This window comes from Antechinus flavipes, chromosome 3 (genome assembly GCF_016432865.1).
Source record: "Antechinus flavipes isolate AdamAnt ecotype Samford, QLD, Australia chromosome 3, AdamAnt_v2, whole genome shotgun sequence".
Lineage (NCBI taxonomy): Eukaryota > Metazoa > Chordata > Mammalia > Dasyuromorphia > Dasyuridae > Antechinus > Antechinus flavipes.
Window position 1 is genome coordinate 518,407,929 of NC_067400.1, and position 18,481 is coordinate 518,426,409.

General features: G+C 34.7%; 1 protein-coding gene across 2 annotated transcripts in view; it reads right to left on the minus strand.

The window, feature by feature from the left end:
• UVRAG (UV radiation resistance associated) overlaps positions 1-18,481 on the minus strand; it is a 410,809-nt gene that overhangs the window by 369,719 nt on the left and 22,609 nt on the right. For both annotated transcript variants that reach the window (XM_051987076.1, XM_051987077.1), the window contains exon 2: positions 14,056-14,173. In XM_051987076.1, the coding sequence (XP_051843036.1) occupies positions 14,056-14,173 (118 nt within the window). The remainder of the gene's footprint in view (positions 1-14,055; positions 14,174-18,481) is intronic.

Below are 18,481 nucleotides of genomic sequence, written 5' to 3' on the forward strand. Positions count from 1 at the left end.
AATTAATACAATGCTTGTGTTTACACCTTTACTCATTGGAATTCACAAGTATGGGAGATTCACAAAGTTAACTGTGTAACTTTGTGAATTCACACCTCCCTTGAAGCTCTTAGGGCCAGAGAGCACTATGGGAGAAGACCCATAATCCCTCTCTCTCATATCCCACAATCCCTCTCTTTCACATATAAGAAACAGACAGAGGCTTTTGGTCAGATTTCAGCTGAATTACGCCAGAAGCCCTCTCTCCGAGGCAAGACAGATTCAACTTGGAGCTGAATGGAGGGGCTGAAGAAAGCAGAGGCAGAAGCAAAGGACAAAGGTGCTAGAGCTCTTAGAACCAAAGAGATAGGCCTCTAAGCTAACCTGGCTATATTGGAGACAATAAAAGATCTGAACTTTTATCACCTGGCTGCTTTTTGGGTGATTATTTACTCTTAACTGAAACTAAGGCTGCCTCCAGAAAACCTCCCCGAGAAACCTTTTCTCCCAGAGAGAACCATCTATATATTATATATTATAAAGAAGAACCCAACATTTAATAACTACAGTAAGGTAAGTCCATAGGTTGTGAGGTCAGGATTGCTCTGTTCATGTTTCCTCTAATGCATGGTTAACTAGTTTGTACTTTAGTGTATTTGTGATTTATAACAGCCACCTGAAATCACACTCCAAAGCAATCAGCCATTGCAGTAATGGCTCTCATTCTACTTCCTTCTGTCAGAGTACCAGCTTCCCATTGTACATATAGAAGATACCTGAGCAAAAGGCACTTGAAACTCTCCCAATAAATAATATCTGACCTCAGCAGACAATATTCATGATACTATTAATTATTTAGCTACTCAAATTTGAAAAATCAGAAACCCACTGTACTTTAAACAAAAGACAAAGCATTTACTTTGCAAAAGATTTCTCATGAGAACCTGAAAATTATTTTAATACCAACAATTATAACACAGAAGATCCTCAGTTATGTCCACATTTCATCACTAAGAAAAAGTTGGGGGAAAAATGTGAAGAAACTTAAAAGGAAAAAAGGAGCTTTTCAATGAATGTTCCTAAACAAAAAATGAAAGACAATGAACACTCCCAAACAAAAGAATGGTGAGAGGTCCTCTCCCCACCCCCCTCCCAAAAAAAAAAAAAAAAAAAAAAAGAAGAAAAAATTTGCTTTGGAGATTTAAAGAAGCCATTCTTTCATTCACATTAAACCCAACATGTCCAAAAGTGAATTCATTCTATATCTTCCTAAATCTTCACTCTTCCAAATTTCCTTATTTCTTGTCAAAGGTACTATCTTCCTTCTAATATCTCAGGTTCATAATTTGGACATTATTCTGAACTGACTTCTCACTTTCTCCAACTAACACATCCAATTGCCAAATCTTGCTATTTTTTCGTTCACAATGTTTCTTGCAACTGATAATTCCTAGTCTTCACTTACACAGCTACCATCTTATTTCTGGTCCTCTTAGATTATTACAACCAACTCCTAATTGATCTCCAGCTTCACATCTCAGCACTTTACTACAACCTACACATTGCTACCCAAAGAATTTTCTTTAATCACATACTCCACCATATTACTTCTATTCTTCTAACCAATTAACTCCAGTGACTTCTTATTGCCTATAATAAAAGTACAAAAAACCCCAAAACTTTTGTCTAAATTTTTGAAGCCCTAGATAATAGCCTGACCCAAAACTATATTTCTGGTTTCAAATGATGAAGAACTACTCGATTGTCTACCTCTAGGAGTCGGACTTGTCTGGGAATCAAAACTTGGGTTGGTACTATAAACGAGTCGAATGGCAGATCTTCATATTCAGTATACTTGTAGCTTCAGTATCATTGATGACCCATAGCTTTGACTGTAAGGTTCCATTCTGTCAAATAGCAAACCACTCAGTATCTTCGTTCAAAAAAAAAAAATCCAAATGAGGTCACAAGGAGTCAGATACTCCTGAAAAACAACTGAACAAAAATAAAATTTATGCTGTAAATATTTATGTATATACTTAACTATTTTCCCCATAAAATTTAAGCTCCTTCTTTGTGAATTTTTTCTCTCCTCCATTAGTTTCATTGTCTGTATTTGTAATGACAGCACCTAGCACAGTGGCTCATCCATAGGAGGTGATTAATACTATTCATTGAATAATTATTTTTTGAAAGGCATAGGAAACATGAAATTTAAAAAAAAAAAAAAACATGACTAGATAAAGGAATTACAGAAACAATGAAGTGGGATATTTATTGGTGACAGCAAATTTACAGATGTTAAATCAATAAGCATTTATTCAAGTTCTACTATATTCCAAAAAGAAACCAAAATCAGCCCCTCCCCTCAAGAAGCTCACAATCTAATATGAGAGAAAACATGGAAACAATCATATGCAAATGGTATATACAAAACAAATTAGAAATAATCTCAGAGGGAAGGGAAGACATTAACATTAAAGAAGAGAAATGCTTCTTGCATAAGAAGCAGGATTTTGGCTGAAATTTGAAGCCAAGAGGTGGAGATAAAGAGGAGAACATTCTAGAAAATGCACAAAATCAAGCAACGGATATTTTGATAAAAAAAAAATTCAAAGGAGGCCAAAGTCAGTAGACTGTAGAGAATGTGGAGGGGAATACAATATTTAAGAAGTCTACAAAGATTTTTGTTTTCCTTCCCGGGTTATTTTTACCTTCTGAATCCAATTCTCCCTGTACAACAAGAGAACTGTTCAGTTCTGCAAAGATATATTGTATCTAGGATATACTGCAACATATCTAACATATATAGGACTGCTTGCCATCTAGGGGAAGGGGTGGAGGGAAGGAGGGGAAAAATCGGAACAGAAGCGAGTGCAAGGGATAATGTTGTAAAAAATTACCCTGGTATGGGTTCTGTCAATATAAAGTTATTATAAAATAAAATAAAATATTAAAAAAAAAGTCTTATGAAATGGGAAATCCTAATATTTTGTTCTCTACTTCCTAAGATTTTTGTAAGAATAAAGTAAGAAATGATGTACTTTGTTAAAAAAAAAAAAAAAAAAAAAAAAAAAAGAAGTCTGTAAAGGATGTGACCATATCAGTTGGAACAAGGTGAGGCAGAGAAGTAGAAATGACTTTAAGATACTTACCTGAATTGATAGATTTCATTTTTGAGATTTTTCTTCTCTCTGCTCTATAAGCTGACTGGCAGGTAAGGTGCATTCAGGGAAGACTAGTGCCTTGAAGATAAGGGCTGCTTTCCCCCCTAGTTTTCTACCCAATCCATCTCTCTCTCACCTCCGATTCCAAAAAGCTGTAGCATGCACAATGGTCACATTCTGGTAAAATATTTCGGCAGACAGGCTAAACCAGGTTGATGGTAACTGTGATGACCGCGTATTTAAAATCAGCCGGAGTCAGGAATTCAGGTTAAGGGAAAAATCTTCAATCTTTATTTTCAGTAGAGATGAAGGAGGATTGCGATAGCAATATGGGCAGCTGCAACAGGAAGCCAGCTAGCAGAGATTGCAGAGATAGCCAGCTAGCTAGGGGGAATTGCAGGTGAAAAGGGGATCGGAAGTGAAGGGCAGTAGTGATAGCAATGCGAGCAGCTGTGTCAAGATTTCAGCCAGCAGTCTCTCTTTCTGCTTCCCTTTCCACTCCCCTGCCTCCACCCACTAAAATCGTAATTTCCTATACAACACATCAGGACTTGCACAAAGAGTGGGTGGGGGCCATTCTTTCTCCAAGCATATATATTAATAGAGTATGGTCCAATTACTATTTAGCCTCACGTGCTTGGGACCTCAGTGCATCAACTCAAGCCTCAGCCCATTACAGGTAACCAAAGGATGGCAACCACTATGGTGAATTAGAGGAGGTGTCTACCCCAGACACACAAAAACTCCCCTGTGGAAAGGGCAGCTGAGAACAATTTGCTCCAATGGCCACAAAGGCAGGTGAAGCAGCCACTAAAGGCCTTGGGGCTTGATTAGATATTGCAGACCCCAAGGGGATCCACTGCATCTTGAGTCATAAATGTCTTAACTGTGTCCCACACCACAGGACAACGATGACTTTAGAAGAGAAAGTGAGGCTGATGACGTCACGTTGCTCTGCCTCACTTAAATCCCATTTAGGCACAAATCTAAAGCCAGTACCACGCCATGTTACCATTTCTACCCTCAAAGCCCTGTGGTGATGGGAGAATGATGAAGCAGCAGGGGCAGATGCCCTAGGAGCTGCAGCCATAACCACAGCCACTGGAAGTAATAGGATTTGGCAGCCCCTTGGGTGTCTGAGCAGCCTTTTAAGGATCATCCTGCTCACCTACAGGAGTGAGGAAGGGTTAGAAAAAGTGCGGTAAAAATTGTCTGCTTACTTAACCCTGGCCTGATTACTGCAGCAAGAGGGGATCAATCCCACACCTTGCAGTTGAAACATTAAAAAATGTATAAAAGCTTCTGCCAAGTTGATTCCATTCACCATGGATACATGAGATATGTGCCCACTTATAGACAATGTAAAACACAATAGACCTTAAAGAACAGCTCGTTGTGAGAGAATTCAACACATATCACATCCAAAAAGCAGCCTTGAGTAAATAAGGCTGGCAAATGAAGGCCAGCTTACCAAAGTAGAAGCTAGATACACATTTTTCTGGAGTAGCCACAATGAAAGTGAGCACGTGAAGTTGGTGTAGGTTTTGTAATCAAAATTAATTCAATCAACAAGCTCTTATGCTTTCCAAAAAGAGTAAACACAGGTTCATGACAATGTGATTGCAACTTGCAAGAAAATGTCATATCAGAACCTTGATGAGGTCAAAGAAAAATTTTATGAAGACCTGGAGGCCTTTATCATCAATGTACCAAAGAAGGACAAACTTGTAATTCTGGGTGACTTTAATGTTAGAGTAGACTCAGCCTGCTGGACATGGTAGAGAGTCCGTGAAAGGAATGGAGTTGGAAACAACAACAATAATGATCATTTACTATTGAAGATATATGCATCTCATGACCTTCTTACCACCATTACTATATTCTATTTACCTAAATGCAATAAAACTTTATGGATGCATCCTCACAGTAAACAATGACATTTAATAGACCATATGATTATAAAGAGAAGAATCAGATGGGCTACCTGCAGTGCAGTGTCCTGAACTGATCATAGATTTATCCTCTCCAAGCTGAATATCTGGATGTGGCCCCAAGGCAAAAAAAATCTATTAGAAGAAATAATGTCAACAGATTTTAGTGCTTCTCTGAGAGGGAACAATTTGTCACCAACTTGGAGGGTAAGTTGAACCAACATACAGTTGGCAATAGTGAAGCAGAAAAGGAATGAGCAGCTTTCAGAAATTTGGTGTACAGTACTGCATGTGCTCAGCTGGATGGGAACAGTTGCAAACATCAAGACTGCTTTGATGGAAATGATGAGGAAATTCAAAAACTGAATAATGGAAAATGAGAACTCCACAGGGTGTATCAGCAGAATAGTTCATCTCTAAGAAGGTAGCATTTTATTACATCAAAAGTAAAGTATAATCAAAATTTAGAAATGCAGTAAGAAAGCAGATGATGGATGTCCACATTGATGAGATTAACACATGCACTGCCAGAGTCAGTTTAGTATTGGGGAGGCTCCAAAGGAAAGTGTGGGAGAGGAGAGGTATAAGACTGATTCCCAAACTGAAGATCTAAATAGAGCCATTGTGTTGACTTCATTGTTGTTTGCCTATACAGGCACCATGTCAAGAAACTGAATTGTTTCCATTTAAATTATTTTAGGAAGACTCTGAAAATCACTTAGCAGAATAAGATACCAGACAATGAGTCCTTTCTCAACTAAATTGCCAAGCATTCCAAATCTATTGCAGAGGGCACAATTTCATTGGGCTGGCCATGTTGTTCAAATGGCAAATGTAGGCTTGCCAAAAAGATCATTTTATGGAGAATACATCTAGGGCAAGCATTCACAATTTGGTAGAAAAAACAATATAAGGTCTCTCTTAAGAACTTTAAAATTGATCCTTTTGATGACAAGGAAACACTGGCACAGGACCACCCAGCCTGGCTTGTCCGCATTACAAAAGATTCTATGCTCTATAAGCAAAGCAAAATTGAATTAGCTCAGAAGAAACTCAAGATGCACAAAATTAGAGAAGACACTCCAAATGGTCACTTGTATCTGACCTGTAGCAGAGCATTTCCAGCTTGTATTGGTCTGATCAACTATAGTCAGGCATACTGTAACTCAATTCTAACATTCTCTTTGAGAATGAAGGACCAACAAAGCTGACTATTCTGATACAATTTCAATCCATGAAATACTGTCCAGCCTTCCTCTGAACCCTCTGAAATATCTGTTCTTTCAAAATCTAGCATCTGTGTTCTACTCTTTCTGCACAGCTTTCCTCTCCTTTTCTAACACAACTCCTACCAAATCCCCACTACTCTCACTTCATGAAATAAGATCATAAACATACAGTAGGTACTCTATAAAAGCTAGCCCGTTTTTGTTTTTGTTTTTTAAACTAAAGCCCTTTTGAATAGATTTACAAGACATCATTCAAATACTTTCATAATCGTCTTATTAAGCATCTTTCATTTCTGACCAAAAGTCCCTCAGTCTTAAATTTAAGTTGGGATACAGAAATCCAAATCCCCTTATTATACATCTTCTCAATTCAATATAGCTATTCTGCTAGGTTCAAAACCCTGACCAGAAGCAAAGTATCTACAAGTTTACAAAAATTTGGCAATAGGTCCAACCACTCTGGAAAATAATTTGGAACTATTCCAAAGGACTATAAAATATGCATACTCTTTTGACTGAGCAATCTTACAACTAAAGCTATACCCCAAAGACATTTTTTTAAAAGGGGACAGGAGGACATATATACAGAAATAATTAGAGCAGCTCTCGTTATGAGAAAAAAAATGGAAATGGAAAGGCTGTCCATCACTTGGGGAATGACTAAATAGTTAGTGCTATCTGAGAATAATGTAATACTATCATGCTATAAGAAATAATGAACAAGACGGTTTCAGAAAAACCTAGAAAGAACTGATACAAAGTTAAATGATCAGAATCAGGAGAACATATACAGAAATAATTATAGCAGCTCTCGTTGTGAGAAAAAAAATGGAAATGGAGAGGATGTTCATCACTTGGGGAATGGCTAAATAGTGGTATCTGAAAGTAATAAATATCAATAATAAAGAAAATATTTACAATGAAGAAAGGAGTTATCTACTTATAATGAGGACAGTGTATAATCCCTTTACAAAGTGGCAGTGTTATCATCATGTGAGATATATTTTGGAAAATCCTAAGGCTTTCATTCAATAATAACCAGTCTTAAGGTAAAACAAAAATAAAATAATTCTGGGGATCACTAACAGCAAAAATGAAACTAATTTGGTATTTATAGAATATCTTTCTTCAGAAGAATTCAAAACACTCAATACTGTGTTAATGAATTTGTCATTTTCTAAAGGAATATTTCTCAAGTAATAAAAGAACTTAAAAAAAAAAAAAACCCACCAAAATAAAAAAGATGTCAGAACGGTGCCATGAATATAAAATAAAACCCCTGGTTTTTTGTATGATATTCAACAAGTCAACAAAATTAAATTCTATTCAATCCAACTTTCAAAAAATTTCTGTTACATACTTACAGTGTACAAGGATTTATGCTTGGCACTAGGGATACAAAAAAAAAAAAAATTAATTAAACAATCTCAACTATAAGCATTCTACTGGGAAGATTAGTGAAGGGCTTCTATCCAGTGACAAATTAAAATCTATCTATCCTTTAGAAAATATTACAATGATGGATAAAAATTAAATCACCAGACCACTGCTGAGACCCTTAAAGCTTAACTACACTGATAGTCCAAAGATAAGTGACAACTAACCCAATATTCATCCTCTCTAAGTTGACAAGACCTGCCATTTTTTTACATTTGAATAGTGGAGGCTTTGAAACATGGAGTTAGGAGGCAGCTAGATGATGCAGTGAATAAAGCACTGGCTGGCCTTGGAGTCAGGAGGATCAAATCTAACCTCAGACACTTGACACTTACTAACTATATTAAATCACAATCCCATTGCCTTGCAAAAAAAAAAAAAAAAAAAAAAGGAAAGAAAAGAAAATACAGTGGATTTCATCTTCAAAACAATAAAAATCATTTTAGCTGACATTGTGTCAAAAATGTTCTAGAACCAGAATTTTTAATATGCCTCCAATCCAAAACCATCCCCTAAAAATCAAAAAAGATACTGCTAATGCTAACTGTAATAGCCATGAAATTTCCCAGAGAATCGTTGATTGTTCTTCTATCACTGCCAATTGATATTCAAAAGAATCAATGATTTTGTTGATGATTTCCAGTTCCCTGGCCTAGGAATAACTACCACCATTTGGGCCAAACTTCTGCAAAAAAGATAGAAATGAGGCCCATGGAAGTAAAATTATTTTACCAAGGTCACAAAGATAAATATAGAAAATAATAGTATTCAAACCTTGGTCCTCTGAATCCAAATGCAATGCCTTTTATACTATACCATACTATACTGGGGAAGAAGCTGATCAGTCAGAATCTGATTATACTCAATTGCCATCGTAACCCTTACACATCTTCCCCAAAGCAAGATTTCTTATTTCTACTTTCCAGGGACTCATATTTCTTCACAAATATCATGGCTTTGACAACATAACAGTTCATTATAGAACTAACTGTTCCCTTGATAAGTTATAGGTGATTGTGAGTAGCCCTTGGAAGTCAGAACAATAATTTAAAACATGTAAAAAGCAAAGAATCTAGAAGAAATGGCCCCATTTCTGACTCTCTGGACTAATTTCTCTACCATTCCACAGCTGCTTTCTTCCCCAGGAAGCTGCTTTAGGCACCATGGTCCAGCCGTCCTCTCACTCTGGATGCCACCATGAATCAGAGGAATTCTACCTGTATTGATGTAGATTACAACAGCTAAAGGAAAAGCTCTGAGAAGAACAGAAACCTCTTCTTCACCTTCCTTTCAAGGTGATGTTTAACATTCTGACTAGTATTCAATAGCTTATTAAGATTATGAATAAGGCTAAGTGCTTCCCCCCCCAAAAAAAAGAACAGGATAGATTCACAGACCAGTATGACTTCACCCAATATATTCACAAATAAGCATTTTTTATGTGCTAAAGGTGCCATCTCTTTCCCTTCAGGTTTATAAAATTACTTGTTGCCGACAAATCTTTGGTTCTTATGTACCCAATTGATGGGCACTCTCTCAGTTTCCAATTCCAATTTATTGCCACTACAAACAAATCTAGTATTAGTAACATGGAGTCTTTTCTTGTACTGCTCTCGCTGTGGTGTAGATCTAGTAGCAGAATCACTGGGTTAAAAGGTATGCATATGATAATTATAAAAAGTAATCTGATCTAGGTTAAACATATGCAATCCTTGTAAACATATTTCCACGTTTGTCACGTGCAAGAAAAGTCAGAACAAAGGGGGGAAAACTCCTCATTTGATTTTGACAAAAATACTCCAAAGTAGGAGCCTTTACTATTACAATTTTATAGATAACAACGATGACACTGAAGGAGCAGAGTAAGTGACTTCCCTGGGGTCACAGGACTAGCAAGAGTCTGGAGTAGAATTTGAATTCAGTACTCCTGACTCCAAGTATAGCTCTTACCAATAGTGCCATCTACTCGCCTCATTTGAAAAAACAAACAAGTCTGAATAACTTGGGAACTTTGATGGACAAATGATTGACCATGATTCCAAAGACTGGATAAAAACTTGCTACTAGCCACCTACCAACAGAAAGATGGATTCAAAGTACAAACTCAGACACATTTTTTAGAGGTGGGCAATGCAGGAATTTCTTTGGCTCAACTATGTGTATTTCTTCCAAAGGCTCTGTTTTTCTTTTAGAGGGATCAGGAGTGGGTATGGAGAATAAGAGAGGAAGGAAAGTATGCATTTTTGTTAAGTGAAAAATTAAAATTAAATTTTAAAAAAAGTCACTTAATTTTTCATCTTTATAGTTAAATGTTAATTATCATTGCTGACTTTTAATAACAATCTTTGTTAATATTGTTAATAAAACCTTATAATTACATAGAGCTTCACTCCATCTCTAAGCTAAAAACAATCTTTGTAAAATAAGTACTATATAAGCATACTCCTAAATTTATAAATTTTGAATTGAAAGAGACCTGAGAAGTTTAGACTTTGTGGTATCAAACTCAAATAGAAACAGAGCCACTACCCCTTCACAAGAATGCCTCCTGCCATATATTGTTAGAAAATCATAGGCTAATATTTTCTATTTTCTACTGTATTTTTTCTTATTTTGGTATATATTTCCTAATTACATTTTAATCTGGCTCAAGAAGCAATGTGGCTATTTGTTTAACACCTCTGATCTACATCAACCCCATATTTCTTTCCATTGTACACATGCCCATTTTATAGATGAAAAACTAGCGGTTCAAAGAGAAATCATTTGCCTTAATTCATATAACAGCATATACATAGTATAATTCATAACAGCAAATCTATACCTAGCCCCCAGATTTTCTTCTTCCCAGTCCCAGTATCTCATTAATTAAACATTTTTCCTCTCATATAAAATCAAATGATTTTCAGTTTCATGCTTGATAAGCCAAAAGAAGTAACTGTAGAAAAGCTAGGTGACACATTATACAGAGAGTAGGGCTCAAGAGTTAGGAAGACCTGAGTTTGAATCCTACTACCAATGCTTTAGCTTTTTTGCCTTAGTTTCCTTATCTGTAAAATAGCAATAATGATAGCACGTATCTTCCAAGGTTGTTAAGGTTAAATGAAATAACAAAAGTGCTATACAAATGCTAATGGGAAGAAGAGAAGCAGTAGTAAAAATGATCTTTTTTTTTTTTGATGGGGGAGGATGATTTCTCTGAGCACTTCTCTTTTTTATTTTTTTTTAAGTTTATACTTAAATATAAAATGATAAAAGAAAAAATTGTTATGGACAAAGTAGATCATAACAGAAAATGATCTCTAAAATGATAGAGAAAGAAGTGACAAATGTACAAAAACATAATTTAATGTAATCAAAATTATCCATTTTATATCTCAGAACACATAGTCTCTTCTTTGTTCATAAATTGTTGATTTATCCATATGACTGATAGATTTTATTTCGTGTTCTTCAAATTTTCTTTTAATATCTCGCTTTATATCTAGGTCACAAATCCATTTTGACCTTATCTTGGTAAACAGTGTAAGATATTGTTCCATGTCCAATTTCTGCCAGATTGCTTTTCAGTTTTCCCAATAATTTTTTTACCAAATCATGAATTTTTATCTCCAAAACAAGTCTTTACGCTTGTCAAACACTGGGTAATTATATTCATTTGCTGCTGTGGCTTCTATGTCTACTTCTGTCCCATTAATCTTTCTTTGTATTTCTTAGTCATTACCAAATAGTTTTAATGCTTTATAACATAGTTTTAAGATCTGGTACTGTTAAACTTCCTTCCTTTACGGTTTTTCCTTTCATATACTTGACCTTCTGTTCTTCCAAATGAATTTTATTATTACTTTTGCTAGATCCATAAAATAATTTTTTGGCAATATGGCTGAGATAGCATTGAATATACATATTGATTAATTTTGATAAAACTGTTATTTTTATTATATTGATTCTGCCTACCAATGAACAATTTCTCCATTTATTTCAATCTGACTTTGTATACAAAGTTTTGTATGGTTTTGTTTATATAGAACTTGGATTTGTTATGATAGATATATTCCCAGGTATTTAATATTATTTCATTATTTTAAATGGGATATCTCTAGCTATCTCTTTCTGCAAGATCCGCAAAATGTACTGGTAATACATAGGAATATTGATGATTGATATGGATTTACTTCATATTCTTCTACTTTTTTGAAATTATTATTTCAATTAACTCTTTAGTTGAATCTTTAGGATTTTTCAAGTATGTCATCATCCATTTGCCAAAAAAAAAAAAAAAAAAAAAAGATTCCATTACTTTTTTCTTCTTTTACATTATTGCTAGAATTTCCAATACAATATTGAATAATATTGATGACAGTGGGCATCCTTCTTTCATACCTGATTTTACTGGGAAGGCTTCTAGCTTATCCCTACTAAATATGCTTGCTAATGGCTTTAGGTAAATATTTCTTATCAATGTAAGGAAAAGTCCATTTATGTCTATGTTATCAAGTGTTTTTAATAGAAATGCGTCTTACTTTACTGAGTGCTTTTTCTGCATCTATTATCATATGATTTTTGTTATTTTGACTATAGATATAATCAATTATGTTAAGAGTTTTCCTTATGTTAAACCATCCCTACATTCCTGATATGAATCCTGCGTGGCCATATGTAAACTTTTAATATATTGTTGTAATCTTTTACTTAGGATTTTTGCATCCATATTCATTGCTGAAACTGGTCTATGATTTGGTTTCTCTATTTTTACTTTTCCTAGTTTAGACATTAGTATCATATTTGTTTCATAAAAGGAGTTTGACAGGACTCCTTTGCCTATTATTCCAAATAATTTAATTGATATTGGAATTAATTGATCTTTAAATGTTTGACAAAAAAATTCACTTGTAAATTTGTTGGATCCTGGTGCTTTTATCTTCCAAAGCTCATTTATGGTCTGTTCAATTTTTTTTCCCCTAAAATAGATCTACTTAAATACTCTATTTCCTCTTTTGCTAATGAGAGCAGCTTGCATTTTTGTAAATATTCTTCTGTTTCATTTAAATCAATAATATATTGGTATATAATTGGACACAATAACAATAATGAACCTTTTAAACTGTTATTTCTTTCAGGACCCATAACACGTGAAATTCAATAAACAAGTAGAACTAAAGTTGTTAATATAGTCTAACTATTCCTTAAGTCTTTACTTTATCTTCAAACCTTTCCAGTCTTCTCCCTCTTCACAATCCTCCACACACTATACAATCTCCCATCACTGGTCTACTTAGTTTCTAAAGGAATGATATCTCTCTCTGTCCCTTTTCACTAGTTGTTTCTCATACTTGAAATGGTCTTCCTTCATACTTCTGTCTCTTAGTTGCCCTGTTTCCCTTCAAAACTCACTTTATAGCCTACCTTGTATAAGAAGACTTTCCCTAACAACTCTCCTCTTATTCTGTTGCTATTTCTGTGCTCAGATTGCCTTCTATCTGCTCAGGTACACAAGTATATACCTGTAAATACTTAGTTATTATCCACACAATTCCTCGTACTCGGAAAAAGCTTAATAAAGTTTGTTGAAAGTAAGGCCCCAAAGAAAAGACATGATATGACTTCATCTCACTTTTCTGTTCACAGAGGCAGAAGATCCATGAATGTGAAATATTATACATATTTTCATACTTTTTAAATGTTTTGATCAATTTTGTTAATTTTTCTCTTCTTTTTGTCTTTTTTCTATAAAAAATATTCTTTGTTATAAAGGATAACTTTGGGGAAGAGATTCTGGGAGCAATTTTGGTAACATTAAAACAAAAAATATCAATAAAAATATTTTCAAAAAATAAATGACTATGGAAGGACAAACCAAATCATACAAGAAAAATGACTTGTAAGCACTATTTTTTAAGAATCAGTCTAATAAATCTGGATTAAAGACAAAAATATAAGAATTATTATTGTTCAAGCAATGTAACTTAAGCAGAGTTCCTTTAATTCATGTAATGAAAATTGCTATTAATTTTAAATTAAATTATAGTAGCATAGGATTGAAAATGGGAAAGAATCTAGAGAAAGAAGTCTAACTCCTTCATCATATATATAAGAAAACAAAAACGAGAGGCTGAGTGATTTGCCTCATCACAAAATAACAACTCTAAAACTCAAATCTACATTCTCTGACCCCAAATCACTAACCCATAGATACTCCTCAATATGTGTCAAAAGGATAAACTCCGACTTAAAACATACTGATAGAGAATAATATGAGAAAAGAATGGGATTGTAATAGCCCATGAACACCAAACACATGGCTTCTTTTACCTTTATATATCTTTTCACTATTGCACAAGTGAAGTGTGAAGTAGGTATCAAGGAGTCGGTGGCCATTCCTATTAACAATGTTCCGGGCAGCAATATTCCGGAGATGTCGAAGACGACGCTAAAAAATAAACACAAAAAATGGGGGGGAAAAGATCATTTAGATTTCTTCTTGGGGACAAATTTCTGGAAATCTTATTTTTCATTATCTTTAAGTCTAATAGGTTATGCTGTTTATTCATTTATTTTCCATTGCCCATAGGTATATCATTCTTTCTTTCTTTTTTTTTTGGTCTAGATGACTGCTGATGAGGTGATTGGGAGATGTATGAATAGACCTCCTATTTTGTGAATATCTTGTTCATCTTTAAGGCTGTAAATGCTAGAGCCAGATTTGTCTGATAAAATTAATGACATCTCACTCATTTATGTCAAAGGGTCAGTAAAAGAAGAAAATAACACAGATGTGAACAAAATTCCAAAAAGAAAAAGTACTGTAGAAATGTAGAGAACAACTATAATTTTCCCCTGCACCTAATATATAGTACCTTATACATAGCAGGTACTTAATAAAATAAATGTCTGATAAATTAAATTTAATTCCCTAAAAATGTAGTACTTTTTTCTCTCCAAAGTATGCTAAAGAAAATCAATCTGAAATGGGAAAAAGGGATGGTAGTCATTATCAACACCCCACACTATTTTCAGATTAGGAAGCTTCTCTTTGCAATCAGAGATAAGAAAAAAAAAATCCTCAAAATAATAGGTGCTCACAAACTATTCTGTCCAACAACAATTCTAGCTGTTTAGAAAATTCAATGTAAATGGTATTTCATCCACATCCAGCCAATTTCCAGAGCCTTGGTCAGATCTCCACCCCCAATTCTGGCTCTTCTCTCCTACAGTGCTTTCAATTGTGGCTCCAATAGTGCAGCATGTGTTATTTTGAATCACTGATGCTGACAACTCAAAAGTTATTTATGTAACATCATATATTATATAAAAATCAAATAAGTGAGTCAATAAGAACATAAGACAAACCAAATGAGGAACCAGATAATAGCAAATCAAGTCAACATGTGTTCATTAAGCCCTACTAAGTCAGTGACTTGCCTAGGGTCACAGGGTTAGGAAGGAGTATGAAGTCAAATTTGAACTCAGGTTCTGAATCCAAGCACTTACACTTTATCTACTTTGCCACTTAGCTGAACCTGGCATTCATGAAGAGTCTATAATGACTGAACAACAACAACAAACTTTCTGGATACTCTTTTTTCACTCTGGGTTTTCATGTCATTGTTCTCTGCTAATTGACTCTCCTCTTACCTATCTGGCCACTCCTTCTGTCTACTGCTGGGTCATTATCCATATCATACCCTCTAAATGTATATGAAGCCTATGGCTCTCCTGGGTTCTCTGCTCACTTAGTGACCTCATCAGTTCCAATAGATTTAATTATTAACTCTGCAGATAACTCACCTTTCCCCTGTACTTCTATTCTATATCACTGACTGCCTATAGGATATTTCTATCTGAATGCCCTAGAGACTTCTTTTTTTTTTTTTTTTTTTTGAGGCAATTAGGGTTAACTAACTTGCCCAGGGTCACAAAGCTAGGAAATATTAAGCATCTGAGGTCTGATTTGAACTCAGGTCCTCCTGACTTCAGAGCTGGTACTCTATCCACTATGCCATCTAGCTGCTCCCCTAGAGACTTTTTGAATTCAACATGTACAAAACAGAATTAATTATCTCTCTCCTAAAAATCTACTCTTTTTTCAAACTCCCTTATTTCTGTTGAAAAGAGCTGTTCAAGTTTTTCAGATTCACATACCCAGTGTTCTTGAGTCCTTTGCCTGCCTCTCACCCCTCATATCCAAGCAGATGCAATAGCACTCTTAACTATTCTCTCTGCTTCATATCTCTCCCTAAATCATCCAGTAGCCAAACTCATTTCCCTTAAGTTCAATTTTGATCAGATTTTTCCCTCATTCAAACTTCAATAGATTTCTGAATTATTTCCTAATTCCTCATCTCCCAGTTTCTAGTACTTACTACTTATTCTGTATGTATATACATGCTGTAGCCTCTTCTGCTCTCAAGAGAATGCAAGTTCTTTGAGGATGGGGACAATCTCATTTGTCTTTATATTCTCAATACCTAACCATATAGCAGTTACTTGACTGCTCATTGAATGAACAGTGCTTTTTTTTTTATTCTATGGTCTCTCATACTTTTTATGCAATGAGCTTCATTTATTCATGCTTTGAAATTTATCTTAAATGTCCATTATTATGCTCACTAAGATTATAAGTGAAATTATAAGTGAAATTAACTCATCCAAAAAATCAGGGCTCTCCCTAAAAAAGAATAGCAGCAAAGGAGTGTCCAGAGTGCAGGACTATCTGAGAAAAACTCAAACCCTCTCCAGAAAGCCACTAACTGCACATGCTATTAAAAAAACAAAAGTAGTATCTTTACCCATTAAGAATAGTTCATTATTATTACTGAATGAAAAAGCAAGAGTTATGGGCTCTACAACAGCAAGAAGGAGGAAAACAACTCCTGCTCTTAACTAGCTGCATACCTCTTGTGGCTTGTAAGGGTCATCAAAGGACAGCCAACTTCAAATTTCTCATCATATGGCAACACTTAATGATTAGTCACATTTTGGGTTCTCCATCTACACAGAAATAGGAGACTGGACTAGATAATCTCTCATTTCTTCCAACTATAACATACAATAGTTTTTAATATTTTACATTTAACAAGAATTGTTGCTTTTTTAATCAACAGTAATTTATTAAGAATCTTCTAAGTGCTAAGCATTATGAGAAACACAGGAGATAACAGAGAAACACAATGCAATTGTCAAATGATAGAGAGGGAGGAAAGGAGGATTTATTAAACATCTGCTTGATGCCAAGTACTCCAATTGCTTTACAAATATGATCTATCTCATTTAATCCTCATAATAGTCATGAGAGGTAGGTGCTATGTTATCCCCACTTTATAAACAAGAAAACTAAGGCAAGCAGTGATTAATGACTTGCCCAAATCATACAGCTAAAAAAATCCTTGAGGGAGGATTGGAATTGTGGTCTTCCTGTCTCCAGCACAATATTCTAACCACGATATTCATGATATTATTGATATTATCCACCTACTCATGCCAATATATACCACAAAGTATATATAAGGTAAATTTTAAGACTTGAAACAGTAATAACTGGAGGGACTTAGAAAAGGCATTTTGAAAGAGATGGTTCTTAAGCTTAGCTTCAAAAAGAGCCAGAACTCTAAAAAGCTGAAGGGAGAAGGAATGCACTCCAGGTATAAGGGACAGCAAAGACAAGACAAAAAAGATGAAAAGTCACAATTGAGGAACACAGGACATGTTCCCTTCCTGCTGCAGGTCACCTGCAGCAGCTGAGATATCCTGCCCACCAAATTGTTAACTTGCTTTTTCTTTTTAAAAATACTTCTGGTTCTAAATCATTATTTTAATGACACATTTACTTTTGCTTTATTTTCTTTTCCTGACTCTCTACATATTCTAATTGGTTTCTCAACTACCATGAATTGGTCCCATTTGGAATTGAGAACATCTCCAGCCCATCTCTTTATGAAAGTAAGAGGTCCATAGGTGTGGATATAATGTAATGTAAAACATTACACATTTCTTCCTGATTTTTTAATGTATCAATTCAGTTGCACTGGTTTCTTTTTTTTTTAATTCTTTTTATTTTTTTATTTTTCTTTTTAAAAAATACTATTTGTTATATAGGATGTAGTCCTTGGGGAAAGGAGAGAGAGAAACATTCAGGATAATTAAGATGAGATAAAAAATGGAAGACATTAATAAAAACTTCCCCCAAAATATTAAGTGCAGAATTGGAGCTCAAGAGAAACTAGAACTGGATATATAGAACTGGGAGTCATCTGCCATTCTCGTAAGAGAATCCATAAGTGCTATAACAAAAAAAAAAAAAAAAAGTATAGAAGGAGAAGAGGATCTCTGATATTATCTTAGGATATATCCACAGATTGGGGATAGGATGTGGACAATGATCCAGAAAAAGAGGCTAAGAAGAAAAAGTGAGGCAAAGGTGGAAGAATGAACAAATACTATAACAGAAAGAAAAGAGTAATTCCACCATGTTCTCTGATTTCTTTCTCAAAATAATCATGTCAAAAAGGCACAGCATTTATTATTAACTTTTTTTTAAGCAATAAGATGCAACAGAGAAGGAACTTAATATCCACATTACTAAATGGTGGAACCAAGGCAAAAAAGAACACATTTTCTGACTCAGAAAATTTTGAGCCTTAGAGGACCTTAGAGATAATCAGGTTCAGCTCTTTCATGTTAAGGATGAGAGAACTAAGGCAAAGAAGGGGAAATAGCAGTTAATGAATGGTAGAATTAG